Source organism: Gossypium hirsutum, chromosome D09 (genome assembly GCF_007990345.1).
Source record: "Gossypium hirsutum isolate 1008001.06 chromosome D09, Gossypium_hirsutum_v2.1, whole genome shotgun sequence".
Taxonomy (NCBI): domain Eukaryota; kingdom Viridiplantae; phylum Streptophyta; class Magnoliopsida; order Malvales; family Malvaceae; genus Gossypium; species Gossypium hirsutum.
In genome coordinates, this window is record NC_053445.1 from 28,505,264 (window position 1) to 28,522,612 (window position 17,349).

Genomic DNA, 17,349 nt, shown 5'->3' on the forward strand with positions numbered 1-17,349 from the left:
CAGTGGCATTGAGCATTCATTCAGCTAATGCACAACAACATAACGTTGATAGAGGTAATAATGAGGGTCAAGGTGATTCAAATCTACTTTGTGCTATAGCTGAAACACTTTAGAGGGTAGCGGGAGTTACTCCTGCTGTTGTACCTGTACATGTTGTTCGACAGGCTCCGATTAAGGAATTACGAAGATATGGTACTACTGAGTTCTTGGGTTTAAAAAGGGTTGATCCCTCAGTTGCTGAATTTTGGTTAGAATCGACTAAACGTGTTTTGCAACAACTCGAGTTCAGCCCCTAGGAATGTGTAATTTGTGTTGTTTCTCTACTACAAGGAGAAATGTATATGTGGTGGTAGACGGTAACATGCCATGTACCTTCTGAGCGATCCGCTTGAGAGTTCTTTCAAAAAGAATTTCAGAAGAAATATGTCGGAGAGTTGCATCTCGAAGATAAAGAAAAGAGTTTTTATTGTTGAAACAGAGTGAGATGTCAGTGGCTAATTACGAACGTGAGTTTTTGCGACTTAGTAAATATGCTATTGATTTTGTGTCGTCTAAAGCTGAAAGTTGCAAACAATTTCTACATGGTTTACGTGATGAACTCAAAGTACAACTTGTATCACATCAAATTTTAGAGTTTTTCGATTTAGTCGAGCGAGCAAAAATGGTGGAGCAAGCTTTAGGTCTTGATAAAAAGACTGAAACTATGTGAGTTGTTGGAAAGCGAACATGAGCTATTAGTTCGCATCTGCAACCAAAGCGAACTAAAGATTCTCGTGGTAATTGGAAATCGACATATAAGTCCGATAGATCTAACAAAAATCAAAATCGACAACCGACTATGTCTGTGGGCAGTGTGCAAGGCCCGTCCTAAGATGTTGAGATACCCAATTGCGAGCACTGCGGGGAAAAAGCATGAAGCTAAATGTTGGAAATTGACCGAGACTGTTTTCATTGTGGATAGTTGGAGCATTTCGCTCAAGAGTGCCCGACAGGTGATAATGCTACTCCTGTCACTACTCAGAAGTCTGCACCTACGGTCAAGGGTCGTGGAATTAGTTATGGTGGTTCTGTTTCTAGAAGTGGTGCAAGAAAGGGGAATGATGCCGTTACTCATCAGTCATAGGCCAAAGTGTCGATTCTGGCATACATTGTACGAACTCGCTAAGAGGGTGGCGCTACTGATGTTGTAGCAGATATCTTTTTATTATATTATGAGCCTGTTTTTGCTTTAATAGACCCTGAATCTTCATACTCTTATGCTAGTTCTGAATTGGTCAAATCGAAAAGTTTAAAATTTGAGATGTCTAAAGTATTCATGGTTATGTCGAATTTATTAGATTGACATAACTATTGGTAATTAATGAGGAAAATTATCTTATAAATATAATTTTATTTATTTAATATTATTGAAATATTTAACACAAAATTTATAGTAAAAATTAATTTTCGTAAAATACATTTATAAATATGTTTCCCAAATTTAGTTATTGCTTAATATTTAATATAAATTTTTATATTGCATCTTCTTTTGTACACACATATATTTAAATATATTGTAAGTAATTACCTCATAGTTAAAAGGTAATACTATAAATTTTCATAAAACTATTTCAACTTTCTCATATTATAAAAATTAAACTAAATTAAATATAACAGACAATCACAACTTTAATATATGGACTACAACTAACTTAAATATGTTTTAGAATGCAAATAAATATTATAAATGTGTATATTATTTAATAAAATTTAAATTAAATTATTATTAATTAATCGAAAATAAACAACCCTTGGCGAGGTTTAAATTTTCTTCAGCTCGACTAAAAGACACAAACCCCACACCCTTTTCGGTTTTCAGAAAGAAACGGCTCTCATGCTATCCTCTCAATCTCATGTTCAATTCTCTCAAACCAAAACCTTGTTGGCTGCACAAATGTCTCTCCACTTCAGGACCTTCTTCCAAACCCCACCACTACGACCTCCTTCTAGTCTCTTCCTTAAAATCCGCTGCAACTCATTGCTCTATTTCTCATGGCCGAATAACCCATTGCCTCGTAATCAAATCAGGCTTCGCTTCCAACCCTTTTATCCTAAACACCTTGATTAACATGTACGCCAAGTGCGGCTTCCTTAAAGACGCTGAACGTTTGTTCTCTTCTTCTCCCAACCTGGACCCTGTTTCTTACAACATCATGATTTCTGGGTATGTAAAATCTGGTCGGTTTCATGAAGCACGTAGCCTGTTTGATCAAATGCCTAAAAAGGGTTGTGTTTCTTATACTACCATGGTAATGGGATTTGCTTCAAAGGGCTACTGGAGAGAAGCAATTGGGATTTTTAAGGAAATGAGATATGGTGGTATTTTGCCTAACGAAGTCACGTTGGCAAGTTTGATTTCTGCTTGTTCGGGTTTTGGAGGGATTTCCATTTGTAGGATGTTACATGGTTTGGCGGTTAAGGTGATCCTTGACGAGTTCGTTATTGTTTCAACCAATTTGCTGCACATGTACTGTGTTTGTGGGAGTTTAAAGGACGGGAGGGATTTGTTTAACCAGATGCTAGAGAAGAATGTTGTTTCTTGGAATGTGATGTTGAATGGGTATGCAAAAGCTGGGGATGTTGAGTTGGCTCGGGAGTTGTTTGAGAAAATTCCCATGAAGGAAAAAGATGTTGTTTCGTGGGGTACCATGGTTGACGCTTATGTTCAAGTAGATTGGTTAAGTGAAGCTTTAACAATGTTTTGTGCTATGTTACGTGAGGGAGTTGAGGCAAGTGACGTTATGATTGTCGATTTAGTTTCAGCATGTGCACGTTTGAGTGCGACCCTAGAGGGCTTTCAGCTCCATGGTAGGATTGTGAAGGCAGGTTTTGAATGTTACGATTTTGTGCAAGCAACTATCATTCATTTTTATGCAGCTTGTGGGAGGGTTGATCTTGCTTATTTGCAGTTTGAAGTAGGTGTCAAGGATCATCTTCCTTCTAGAAATGCTGTTATTGCAGGATATATAAGAAATGGAATGATCGAACAGGCGAGACGGGTATTCGATGAGATGGCTGAAAGAGATGTTTCTTCATGGAGCTCTATGATTGCCGGTTACGCGCAGAGTGAGCAACCTAACATCGCTTTAGAGCTCTTCCACGAAATGATAGCTTGTGGTATGCAGCCAAACCAAATAACATTGGCAAGTGTTTTCTCTGCAATTGCTTCTTTAGGCATGTTGAATGAAGGGAGATGGGCTCTTGAATATGTACAAAATAACTGCATCCCTCTTAATGACAACTTAAGTGCTGCTATCATTGATATGTATGCAAAATGTGGGAGCATCAATGCTGCTTTAGAAGTTTTTTGTCAAATCCGAGAGAAGGCCTCTACTGTCTCACCTTGGAATGCAATGATATGTGGCTTGGCCATGCATGGAGATGCCAATTTATCACTTGAAATATATTCTTACTTGGAAAGGAGGCATCATATCAAGCAGAATTCAATAACATTCATTGGGGTCCTTACTGCGTGCAGCCATGCTGGGTTGGTAGAACTTGGGGAGAAGTATTTCAAGGGTATGAAGAATGTATATAACATAGATCCTGGTATCAAGCATTATGGTTGTATGGTAGACCTGTTGGGACGAGCTGGTCGTCTAGAAGAAGCCGAGAAAATGATTATGAGTATGCCTATGAAGGCAGATGTTGTGATTTGGGGCACATTATTGGCAGCATGTAGAACACATGGGAATGTGGATATAGGGGAAAGGGCCGCAGAGAACTTGGCAAAGTTGGAACCATGTCATGGAGGGGGTAAAGTCCTTTTGTCCAATTTATATGCAGATGCAGGGAGGTGGGAAGATGTATTTTCTGTAAGGAGAGCAATGCAAAATCAAAGAGTGAAGAAATCTCCTGGCTACAGTGGTGTTGTATGATGATATTTTGAATTGGGTGTGTATTCAATCGGTTCAGTCAATTCAATTAAATGCTAATAGTATCTGTAGCAGGTTGCTTCAAGATGGTTCTATCTATTAATCAATTTTTGGACTTGCTTTTATTTGTGTATTTAGTATTTACTCTCATTGTTTCTTCATTCCTGAATATTTCGATTGTTCTTTTTACACCTTTGAACAGCTTTTCGACATTGCAACTTCCTCTAAGCTAGCTATTGGTGAAAGCTGGAATTGTTGATCTTATCAAGAGGCGCACTGATGACATGACACTAGCTATTGGTGATGGTGAGTTTTGTTTGTTATTTGCTGTGCTTAGATTTTGCTCTAGTGGTTCCATTGGTTTCTACAGTTCACATGTTTTAAGCTAGCAGTGATGTTTCTTTGATAATTATGTCATGATGGGCTAATGATGTTTCAATGATCCAAATGGCGGATGTTGGTGTTGGAATATGTGGTTGGGAAGGACGGCAAGCTGTGATGGCATCAGATTTTGCTATGGGCCAGTTCCAGTTTCTGAAAAGATTACTGTTGGTTCATGGTCATTGGAATTATCAGCATCTTGGTTACGTAGTTCTTTACAACTTCTATCGCAATGCTGTTTTTGTGTTGATGCTATTCTGGTATGTACCATTTTTTGTTGTGAATCTGAGCCTTTTGAATTTCCTAGGTGCATTGCTCAAAAGAAAGGGGGAAAATACTAGGTAATTTTCCCCCACAGGTGCTCATTATTCGTTTTAAGCTGAATTAACTGACCAAAATTTGATACTTGAATGTTATTTTGGTTATCGATTAGGACTAATCCTGTTAAGTTTTTATACCATTTTATTTGTTTTGGACTTTTAGTATGTGTTAATTTAATATCTTCATTGTATTTTGCTTCTAGATGTTGATCTCTTTTGATATTTTGGTTGGATACGTAGAATTATCTATTGAAAAAAAATGTTGAAGGGTTAATTTTTTTTGGTTAACGAAAACCGGCCAAATCAACTGATTAAGCTGTTCTTTCTTTTTCTGCAATTTGTGTAGTTAATGGATTTGGGTTTTCACAGTGATTTATTTTGTTTGTTGTAGGTACATATTATGCACAGCATCTATTGACTCACCATTTTGCTTATAATAATTGTGGCTTTACTTTCTCGCTTTCTTTTCAAAGTTATACATGAGATTTTTTGGCCTTCAGATATCCAAATAGCCAGAGATACTAAGAGAAGTTACTCCTAATTTGAGGTCAAAGCCAGATAAAGATTCCAGTTAGCATGTACTGATGTACATTACACCCTGTTTTGAAATGGTTACTCAAGTCAATCATTCATATATGGCTGTCCTGTGGCATGCAATTGTAAGTTATGGTAAGTGCATATTCCGATCTTTTTTGTGTTACAAGTTTCATGCACCTGTTACTAATGAAATTAGTCAGCATTAATAATGGATGCCTCTGGATGTTTTCCCACAATTTCCAACTTAATAATGAAAAGGACAAATTGTGATGATCCACTTACTAATATCAATCATAAAGAATCTTTCTCGGTTGTGACATTATGTAGAGATCTTTTAAGTAAAGAAGGTTCAATGGAATATTTTGTAGCTAATTTGGATGTTTGGAAATATTCTTTTTATTACCATAGTTTGATTAGCATGGTTGGGAAAAGATTAAACCACAGAGACATGCCTTCCAATAAAAAATTTGAGGCAAGTGGTAATGTTGTAATCTTTCAATGCCTTGAATTGAGTAAATACAATTCCTTTCAAATATTTGACCTATTGTACTCGCCATCAAGTATAACTTAATACAGCAGTATACTGGTAGTCATTGGGACCATTATAAGCTTTTTGAAAATACATTAATACAGCAGTATACTGGTACTATATGTAATCTTATTGATGTTAAGCGTTGGTTGGTACAAGGGAAGTGGCCTGGTGCTTTATATGTCTAATGAACAAGGAAAAACAAAATGGTGGAAAATTGCCTCCAACAATAATTCAAGGAAAAACACAAATGAATGCCATGTATTTAAAGTTTACAGTCAAGAAATTGAATACTTAAATAGTTAATAGGGATCTTATGAAAATAAATGAAGTATAGCATGTTTTAATTGGAAGATATAGAAGTTGTGATACAATTTGCAACCATTAGATTTCATTTCAAAAGGAACAAATTATTAAATGTAACAAAAAAATCCATTAATCTGTCCAACCAAATTGATATGTATATGATAGTAGCAACAGTAGCATATAAACATTATTTCCATGGAACAGAAAACGTCCGATCGTTGCAACGCCAAACTGTTGGTCTCTTTGAAAAAAGAGAAACAAAGGAATCAATCTACTCCCCCATTGCAACAAAAGGGATTCCCCTGGTACACATGATGCATAATATATCCATAATTAGTACTCAAAATCTTTAACTTTCTATTGCTTTATCCTCACACAGCTAAAATATAATCCAAGTAGAGCTTTTCACTGAATGTGGTCAGCTATTGGAAATGCAACATAAATTTCTTAATATGTAGTGCATTTAGACTGCATTACTATGTTAACTGCAGTAGTTGCATCTCAAGCCTAGAGTTCCGAAAGTCTTGGGGCATAGTTCCAGTATTTAAGGTGGGATATTTGATTAGAGATCTTATGTTTGAACTTAACGCTCTCTCTTGAACCCAAGAAAAAGTCTTTAGTTTAGTTGTGTCAGAGAACGACTCTCACACAACACGTCAGCCTAGACATATCATGCAAAACTTAGATTTCATTTGAAAAGGACAAGTAGATAGAAGCAAAAAGTGCCCAAATCATGTGATGGTCTAATGGTCAAGGGTGTTTACCGCCTCAAGTACGGCCTGGGTTCAAGTCGCGCTAGTCGCATTGGTTGTTCGGGCTTTGCCCTATTATTGTAATTCACCAAAAAAAAAGTGCCCAAATCACATAAAATATAGTCAGCTTTCTTTATAATAATCACATTTTAATAAAATTAGTTATATTTCCAAGTGAAATAAATATAATAAATTTTAGTTAAGATATTATTTTAATAAAAAAAATTAAATTTTATATAAAAAATAGATTAATCATATTTTATTGAATAAAAATAACCTTTAATAAATAGAATTACATTTGTAAATTTTATTAAAGATGTGATCAAAATCTCACTAATTAATATTATTATTAGTATATTATAGATTTTTATTTTGAATTTTTTTAAAAAAAATCAATAATGATCTAAACCTCAAATGCTGTTAAGTGTTAACAACCACCTCTCTATAACATTTAAAATTTTGATTGACAAACAAACAGGACTATTATAGAGAGGGCTGACCCTAGTTCTTCCTTTCTTGCTCCTCTAAATAAAATAAAAGGTTATACTGAAGTAAAAATTAAAACTCCATGCTCTCTTGCATAGATCAGAGAAAAAATGTTATACTAAGATCAATTTATTGACAATGATTCTTACCAGCCACCATGCCTAGAGAAGTAATCATTATCCAATGAAATAGCAAGAGCAAGAGCAATTGCTCGCTCTGATAGAGTTAGTGGACGGCTTACATCCAACTCTTGGATCTGCAACAAAACCAATAAATTTGTGAACAAAAGAAGACTTAAAAACTTCCAATCTCTAATGCAGAAATTACCATGCTAGCGGGACCAGTCTTCAAGACGGGATCAGCCTTCCCAAAGCGGATGACATACTGTCCGGCATCTGTAAATATCTGCATGCAAATCATTTTGCCTATTAGATACCCATAACAAAAAGCTAAGAATTTTAATTCATGTAATAAAATGGATTCAGCAAAAAAAAAACCAACAATCTGGTAAGTTAGCATCAACCTTTTTATGCAATATCAAATATCATGCGTCTGAATAATGCAACTAGATTAGAAGTGATAGTATAGAAATGAACCCATCCCAGGCAAAATAAACAACAAAGAGCCATGTTCTAATAGCCTTAATTTCCCAAAAAGTAGCACCAATTGATATGTCAAGATTTTTCGGTTCCAATCGAACATTTTTAGTCTCCGCTTGCTTAGAGAGTAGGGAAGGCAATCTCATAAACATCACTAAGGTTTAGTTCTAAAGTTTGTTTAGATGGATAGGTCAGGAGATGACATACCAATTCTGAGTAGAATTATGACCGAAAGCACTACAGCAAAAATTCAAAGTTAGCTGAAACAGATAATTGCACTCCCACATTGTCATACAAATGGTATGAAGGAAGTCAAAAATGAATCCAATGGATTATGATGATTGAAGTTTTTCCACTGACAAGGTTACTGCTGCATGGAGCGGAGATTCTCTATGCATTGCCTTTCTTCCAGCTACACTAAGTCCTAGAGTCATAGGCTCATTAAATAGTTGCAATCAGTGTGCTTCAAGGAAACAATATATGAAGATCTCATTTTTCACATCTAACATCTTTTACCATTTGTCGTTTTTGGTGAAAGAAAAGATGGTAGAATTTATCAGGATGGAGAAAAAATAAGATAAAAGAACGAAAAACAAAAGTTCCAATGAAAAAGGGTAAAAGATATATGGTAAAATGAGATTTTCATAATTTTTTGCTATGTTAAGCACTTTTGAAAAGATAAGATTATTGAGTCATCTTGGATTTACAACTCAATATTGAAAATCAAAAAAGAAAGCACAGATTTAGAAACAGGGAGGAAAAGAGGGTAGCATAAATCATTGATCATTGCTTTCAAGAAAACTAACCCTTATTCCCTAGAAATGCACAATAAGATCATCCTTTTCATATGCATAAAAAAATGTTTGTCAATGCCGACTATCAGTTTTCACCAACAATTTACCTTTTACAGAAATGAATATATAGAACACACTTTACATTTAGAAAATGGGGACTGCAAAATGTATGAATCAATAGCATCCAAGCTAGTTAGGAGAATTAGGACAACTCACAACCTCCCTGTTCTCTCCATTCCAAAACATTGTAAACCAGATTTCTACAATGATCAATCCACATCTTTCTTCTTCTCACTTGACTCTTTTGCTCACTTTGACACATCAAATCACACACTTCAACTTTTTGGACATCCACTAGCATCTTTCTTATGGTATGAGAAAAGATCTTAGAAGAGAAACTCCTGAAGCAAACATGGAGCTCTACCCACTCCTCCAATCTCAAAATACTACACTTTGCTCCTAATAAGAGCTCTTGCTTATTTCAATATCTGATTACAAAGGGAACTATCTTGAGAGGTAGTACTTCGGTCTTTCTTATTTAGTATGCTAAAGTTACAAAGCATGTGCCATTATAAATTCAGGGACCATTGACATTTTATGCCAGTCTCAGCAACTCAAAGAACTCATATCAGGCCAGAAACTTAAATGGAACAAAGGATTAATCTTTTAACCCGCCTTTTTTCCCTCTTGTGGATGAACCAGTAATGTCCTGTTGGTAAATCTCAAAAATTGAAGGAAATTAAGTTTACTGAAAGACTAAAACCTCTGCTCTGGCAAGTCAATAAAATTTCACCATAATAATGTAAAAGCAAATATTTATTATGGAAAACTATGAAAAAAAACTAGAGCCCATGAATCAAGTGAGGATTAAAAGATGATATTTTTGAAAGAAGAAAACCTCAAAGCCAAAACCCCTCCAATCACGATCTATTTCTGCCAAAACTTGCCCATCAATGTCCTTCAAAGTAAAAGTCCAATTCCATAAGCCAGGATTTTCGACCACAGCAAATTGCTTATTCCTACGAAGAAAAGACAACCTCATTTTAATACTAGATTTGAATGTAAAATAAAATTAACAAAACAAATTGCTCACCATCCTTGATTAGACTCTAAACAAGCAGTCTTGCAAGCATATGAAATTCTTAAAGTAATAGTAGTTCCATAATTCTGATAGATGCATAAAAGTGAGGAAAGAATATAAAAGGGGAAGGGGTGTTGGAAAGCAGATTCTGCTGTAATTGTATGAAGAAAGTTAAAAGAAATAACTAAGGGCATACACACATCCATACTATAATACAGAACTTGGTGCTTTTGCAAAACCATTGAAACATTGGGAAAAAAAAACAAAGAATTGGAGCAAGAAAGGAAATTAAAAGAAAGAAAAAGATAAAGAATGAGGAAAAAGTAATGACTATAATCCAACCACCAAATATTTCAGTAAACTAATGCCAAATTATACCACAAACTTCATACACTGTTTGCCAGAATTGACTATAAGCATAAAAAATTTGAACTAAAACAATCTATAGCTGGTAAACAAATTAACATATATTTATAGCATTTAACAACTACTGAATATAATACTGAAAATGGCTTGTTAAGATTACCCCAAGTACAAATCATACACCCTCCTCCAAAGATGCCACCGTCTGTGAACCACACCAATTTCCTAGGAAGGAATGACATTTTAAATCCTTGAAACTAGACGTTCTGTGCTAGATTCATACATACAAGAACAAATGCCAATATTGAAAATTTGCATACCTTACCGTCAATTTCTACATAAATTGAGCTGGTTATCCACCAAAAAGGCCTACGAACCTGAGGGTGTTAAAACAAAGTCTTAAAGCTAAAATGATGATATATTCAATAGTTGTGGGCCTTAAAACTTGTTACATTAGCTCAAAAGAAAATGCACATAATCTGCTTACCCTAAACAGCTCATTACCCATTGCATCAGTAATGTAAGCAAGGAAAGGGCGCCTTAAGCGAAGCAACTGCACAAAAACATAGAAGTCAACGGTATGCAGAACATACCATTAAGAAAAGAATAGCAACCATGCGGTTGAAGCAATGCAGTGAAGCACAACTATAAACAATTTTTATACCAAAAACTAGTACAGGATCAGAACCCCAATTAATCATTACTCAAAGGAGAAGTTATTGAAGCTAAACAAGTGGCTAAGGTACAAGCAAACAAATAAGCATAATGGTGATTCAAAAGAGTCCAAGTGAATGTAGACATATCTACAAATTATCTAGACTTGTATCCACCTCTCAATGAGAAACCCTTGGTTACATATGTTTGTAAAGTAGTCAGTGTGTCAGATGTTACTTCATTGCTTACAGTTAGAGTTCCTAAAAGTAATCTCAAATCAGGCCTAATGGACAAAGTTAAGTAATGCTCAACATTTTAGGATTAGGCAGTGCCTTCTACACCGCATGACTGGTGATAAAAGCTAAAATATAAGAATACAACTGGCTCTCCTTGCTCAATCTATTTATCTGACCTAAAGAAACTTAGAAGCCATAGTCTACATGATATAATTGCAAGATAAACCAAAAGGCAAAAATTGCAAGTTATTTTATCAACAATGATATATGTAGATGACAATTAAATTAGTAAAACATACTCCCTTGATGTCACTTTGAAGAAGAATAAAAAGATAAAATAAAGCATAGTCTTGCAGGGATTTGGTCCAAGTTGGCAAGCTCAAAGTACTCAAGTGTACCAACAAAAACTCACAATATCAAGCTTAGGTTGTTAAAACCAAAAACCATACAGCTTAGCCAAAAAAGGCATATGACTCAATTATTTGTAAAATGCTTAACCTTATTAGAAAGTTAACAAGTCGAAATAGAAAGCTAGTCCAATAAAAGCCTGCATAACAGAAGCCCAATCCTGTCTAGCAATGCATTTCTTTCCTAAGGCTGAAGCTAAGACACATGATTGAATGCAACAGACCGCAAACCTAGACCTAAAAAACTCCTATAGTCCCTCAAACCAAATTGCATCCATGGTTCTCACCAATTGTTTCTCTTCAAATGTCATCCCATCTACAATTGCAATAACCAAGTCTAGCTTTTTTCTATGTGCCATCTCTTTCCCTATCTCTTTATCTTATATGTTCCTTAGCTTGAGACTGGTAGCTGCCATAGATTTGCTTTCAACAAGAGTTATTTGGCAGTAACCTTTTGTTGTTTTAAGCTTAAGCCTTTGCTTGATTGGGAGGGTAAAAAGGTTGATGTAAAAAATTTCAACCCAACAACTAAGATACAATGTAATATGATGATTATGAAATATAAACATTAGATTAGAAATAAGGTATATACTTTACCATATGAATTTCACAATCCTTTGCACATTCCTTTGTGCATTTGATCAACCAAAAACACAGCTAACTATTTCATGCTGACCAAGATCACTACGCAAACAAGACTTTCCAGTGCTATGAAGTTTTTGAGGTGTGAATTTGTTCAAAATTGGTAAGAGGCTTTAGCCACTAAACTGGTATGTGAGCATTATCATTCTCATTTAAAGTGGTTGGCTTCTGCACTTCAAACAAATAGCATTAGTGCTCAATATTGATGCACCTTTGCCACCATCTCAAGTGCATACAAGTCCCATTTCATGCTATTTTGGGATCTTAATTTAAATAAAGTCTTCATGCAATTAACATAATCCAGAAAACAAGAGGGTAGAAGTAATAACAAGACAATCAGACAACTAAGATTACCATTCATATCTGACCAAAGAATTTGAGGATTGGAAAAAAAGATCACAGAATCAGTCTTAATTGCTTCAAAAGAAAGGGTAACTGGAGGTAGTTGTGACTCATCATGAATGAAATGAACTTAAAGGCACTGTGAACAGAATTATACAGACAATTGCAGAAGAGCACAATGAATCAATACAATGGAAGCTTGATCTATAGACAACACGAAAGAGAATAGTCTAAGCTTGCAAATTGTTTCCAGCAAACTTGATTAAAATTTAAAAATGCAACGAAGTAATTATAAAGTTAAAAAACAGATAAACCCTTGGTCAATATTTTCATAGTAAAAAAAACTATCATAAAAAATGAAGATACATTGAGTTTAATAGCTCACCTGTCTAGCAATGACGTTACTCTGCTCACGAATAAAACCAACAGGCTACAAAAATAAAGCTTACAGTTAGGTATTTCAGAAGGATTTAAGGTGCACAATTCTTTTCTTTTCTTTTTTTTTTCAATTTATTTCCATTTTGATACAAACTTAATTTCTTTAGGGAAAAATGGAAGAAAAGAATCTTAGAATCATACTTACTGACTGTGGGTAGCAAACATCCACTATTGCATATTGGTTCTCCTGTATTTTGACCAATATGATTAGAGAACAAATAAGAGAGTAAAAAGCAAAAGTAAGAGCCAAAAAGAATATGAATATGAAAGAAAAAGGAATTTCTCAATTGAAATTCTACCTGATATGAAGTTCTCAATTGAAAGTTTTAGAGCAATAACTCGTCAAAGGAAAGAATGAAAATGCAGGATTGAATTGGGAATCTATGGCATTAAATGCCACTTAAAAGCATTTATTATATAAGGATGGAGTGGTTTATGGTAAGAGAACCAATCTGGCCAAGAATATGAAATCAAGAAATTCAAGCACCAAGTGCGAACAATGTAAAATTTGATAAGTGAAAACACGTGTCTTGACCATGTCCGACCATATCTTTTTTTTAGTATATTTTTCTTGTGTCCTAACATCTTTGGTACGTATTCCGACAGGTCAACAGCGTATCAGTGTCAAACATCAACACAACACCGACACGACACTTTCCAACATGTCCATGCTTCATAGCAACAAATGTCAGGAATTAACCTTAGCTAATTTTTAGGGATTTGATACGTTATTATGTTTATTTTCTTTTTGTAAATCAATCTAACATGTATAACTAGGTTGTTTCCAAAAGGAATGAAATATAGAGTTTTTCTCTCCATTTGCATTTTACTATTGTTTTAATCACCAAAATATGATCCTTGAAGGATTCTAATATTGTTTGTTAGCAAAAGATTATGTTTCCATCGCATGTATCTAATAAATACTACATCTATCCTTGCTTGAGCACGTAAACGACTTCCTTCAAAACAAATTTACTTCATCACTACTGCCAAGGAAATATGCAATAAAACATGTAGTTCAAGATCGTTGCTACCTTCTCAAAAGTTTGAAATTCTAGTCGAGTTTCTACTAACAAAGAGAAATAGCACAATAAGAAAACCAAGTAAATAGAAGAATTCTTATTTATTATCTTTTGTAACTAAATTTGTTAAAGTTACATAATCTATTGTAATTTTGAGTAATTAGGGTGCTATAGAGTCCTATCAAGGATTTTGCATTTAAATAAAATATTGATTTTAGAATATAGCCTACAATTGTTTATGATACATTAGCATCTAGGAGCTTTTGCATTGTAGGATAAAGATTTCTAATTTTATTAAATATTATCTCTTCTCTTCGTCCTATCCCAATCTTCTGCAACTAATTTCAGCTAAATGCTCTTATTATATTCTAATTTTCTTTTTTCCCTTTTTAATCAATAGTTTCTCCCTCTTCCCTCCTTTTGAATCAATTGTACTGGAATATCCAAAAGAATTAATTCATGCATCATTTAGAACTAGAAAGTACAAACTATGTTTGTATGAAATATAGCTTTTCAACTACAACAAGATAATATAAAAGATCACCAAAGAAGAAATTACATATATGTAAACTCATTCACCACATAATAGTTAAACTCCTTATCAACTATAATATAACAAATAAAAACCTCTTTTCCTTTTAGTGAGCATTTAGAAACTTCTTCTAGTTGCCAAAGAGCAAAAACAAGGAAAAACTGACAAAAGGAAAAATATCAACATTTACAGAAGCATGACAATTTATAGATCATCTCACTGTTAGAAAAACAATTAGATGATAAGCATCAATGTGATACTAGATGCTCGTACAGTGCAAAAATCAAGCTCTAATTTCTATTATAAAGAAACCAAGTGATAGGGAAAACAAGAACTACCTGCTCAAAACCTAGTACAAGATTCGCCCACTCAATATCCCTGGTGATTAGCAGATTGGACCTAGCAAGAAGAGGTGCAATTTGAGCCTGAATAATATGAGAACAACATGCGTCATATAATTTCTTTAATGTATAGGTGTCAAAACCTCTGAAAATAGCAACCATGAAAAGAAACTAAAACAAATGTAACATAACAGAATTAGCATCTAAAGTTAGTCTCAACTTTAGGTGAATGCATTCCCCTGCTCCAAGAGGTGGGTTTGAATCTCCCTTCACCCAGTCCAAAAAAATATGAAATGAAAGAAAAACTACAATGGAATTTACCTCCTCCGGTGATGTTGGCTTAAGAAAACTTGAGACAGATTGACTAACTGGTTGTTGCTTTAAAACTGGTGCAGCTTGATAAGCAGATTCTTCTTCTGTGACTATCCTGCCTGTAAAGCTATTTTCGGATGGATGTTGGAAAGGTTCCTGTGCCTCATCATAATTTAGCTGCTTACCTTTTCTTCTTCTTTTTTCAAGATCCTTTCGCATTTTTCTATCTGCAATCCAAAGCTGTGCAAGAAACTTTCTACTCAAAGAAGTTTCATTGTTGGCAATGTCTCCATAATGGCAAAATGTAGAACCACTTTGCATTGACCGAAGAGGATTTCCTCGAAAAGAGCAAGGTAGGTTTGATCTCCAGAACAAATTTCTCCCAGACATCAAACTTTCCTGGGAACTCATTCCACCATACCCAAGACATTCCTGTTGCGGAAGTTGTTGGTGAAAATACCTTTGAGCTCCAATACTATGACGAATGCAAGGCTTTGTTGGGTCAAAAATACCATAAAGATGTTTCTTCACAACATGAGAAGGGAATGGTGCACCTAATGAGAATATCTCCCTAGCGGTTTCATTAACATTGGACATGCAGCGAAACCGCTTCATTCTATTCATCTAGTACAAATAAAGCAGTACCTGGAAGACCGTAGAACTTATCACAATTGTTTTACTGTAAACTTCGTTTAAACGAAAATTGCTAACATATTAAGAGAATAAACTATAAACAACTGGTTTACATGAAGTTCCTTCCTTTCTTTCTTTCTTTTTAGGGAAAAAAAATCTTAATCTTAATCTGCCCACATAGGGAAAACAAAAGCAATATTCATGAAATAACCCTATAAAATCAACACATTTATTTATTTGGGGGGAAAACAAACAAAAAGAGAAGAAAATACTGAAGAATCAAACCTGATTGCTTTAGCGTATTGCCAGCGTCGTAGGGTTTGGCTTAAACTGAAGGGATCGGGGCAGGAGCCATGTGAGAATAAAAAAGCGATTGAAGGTAAAGGGGAGGGAACCGCTGGAAACGGGAGAGTTGGGTAATATTGGAACGGGAGGGAAATACTCCTCTTAGGAGTAAATATAATTAGTTTAATCTTTTGCATAAGGGTAAACCATATCATTAATTAAAAAACTATATTTTAATCACTAAAGATAACTGCGTAATTTAATTAGTATAACAATAAATTTAATCCTCAAAATTTATATATTATCTTTATTAACAAAAATTTATTTATAATTAGTGAACAATGATATGGTTTACCATTTACATAATTAAATATCATTAACTGTTCTTATTAATTTTCTTTATTTTCCTAGTAAAATAAATTGTAATAATCTTTTCAATTTATTTTTACTTTTAGCTTAAATCTAAAAGATAATATTTACATCCTTCCTTAAAGTCTTTTATAAAGTTAAAAATATAGTTATAATTGAATATTTAAGTCTCATGTTATTTTAATTTCAAAATCTTACTTCATATTTAACTTTTATTTGTTAAAACTATATCATTTACTTATATACTTTTATTTAACCAAATTTTATATTATATATTCTAACTCCTTTTTTAAGTATTTAGAGTAAAAGTTACACATTAACCCTTCTAGAATAAAAACAATAAAATAAATTCAAATAACTACTTTTATGACTAATTAATTAGACAAATGGATGAACTAATTCCTTTAATATCAATCATCATCCACCCTCCTTATGTAATGAACCTACTACAATAATATTTGGTAAGACATTATTATCCGCTAGATATGCATATTTAAGCTTTTCGGGCAATGGTTGCAACTCCAAAGTAGGTGGCTTCTCAATAGAAGGTATCATCTTGTCATAAGCATTGGGCAATCGTCCCAAAGGTTCTTTACAATGACGCAACCAATCCAGTTGAGTGGCAAGTCTTATATCACTATCTTCAAAAAGACTCAAATTGTTTTCCTCATTATTATTTGATAAAGAGACAGTAAATATGTAAACATCTAGAACCTTATAGTCCCACGGCTCTTGAAAATCCTCATCACAATTTGAAGAGCATCCACTTTCAACTGATGGAGAAGGATTCATGGTTATCTCCTCACATTAGGATTGGCAATACACAGTCTCATGAAAACCATGTGCTTTCATTGGAGCCAACTTTCCCAAAGGTGACATTAACCGCGAATCATCAAGTTTATACACTTTATTACACTCTATGTTATTAGATTCTTGTTTACATTTAGCTTAGAAAACTACACATAATCCCAAGCCATAGCATTAGCACTAATATTTTTCTAAGATAAGGAACACCTCTTGTACATCTTGAATCCAAATACTTCCACTTGTTGAAACATTTACCTTCGCTTTACT

General features: G+C 34.2%; 2 protein-coding genes across 7 annotated transcripts; one reads left to right on the forward strand and one right to left on the reverse strand.

Annotated features, from left to right (window-relative positions):
• Window positions 1-1,821: 1,821 nt before the first annotated feature.
• On the forward strand, window positions 1,822-5,687 carry LOC107891971 (pentatricopeptide repeat-containing protein At5g19020, mitochondrial). 6 transcript variants are annotated; one of them, XR_001682377.2, is made up of 4 exons: window positions 1,822-3,933; window positions 4,117-4,220; window positions 4,399-4,555; window positions 5,007-5,687. XR_001682377.2 is itself a non-coding variant. In XM_016816904.2 (2 exons), exon 1 carries the CDS (start codon window positions 1,893-1,895, stop codon window positions 3,915-3,917), a length of 2,025 nt encoding a protein of 674 aa, XP_016672393.2. In that variant the 5' UTR covers window positions 1,822-1,892; the 3' UTR covers window positions 3,918-3,933; window positions 4,117-5,687. The 6 variants fall into 6 exon arrangements, 1 of the variants encoding a protein (XP_016672393.2); XR_005918645.1 differs by having other exon boundaries at window positions 5,116-5,687; XR_001682375.2 differs by having other exon boundaries at window positions 4,117-4,555.
• Window positions 5,688-6,050: 363 nt separating this feature from the next.
• LOC107891972 (altered inheritance rate of mitochondria protein 25) lies at window positions 6,051-16,060 on the reverse strand. The gene is made up of 12 exons (XM_016816906.2): window positions 15,907-16,060; window positions 14,998-15,633; window positions 14,674-14,760; window positions 12,927-12,968; window positions 12,729-12,773; window positions 10,550-10,615; window positions 10,383-10,439; window positions 10,226-10,287; window positions 9,517-9,637; window positions 7,553-7,630; window positions 7,375-7,481; window positions 6,051-6,289 (listed from the first exon to the last, which is right to left on the reverse strand). Exons 2-12 carry the CDS (start codon window positions 15,610-15,612, stop codon window positions 6,259-6,261), a joined length of 1,311 nt encoding a protein of 436 aa, XP_016672395.2. The 5' UTR covers window positions 15,613-15,633; window positions 15,907-16,060; the 3' UTR covers window positions 6,051-6,258.
• Window positions 16,061-17,349: the final 1,289 nt, after the last annotated feature.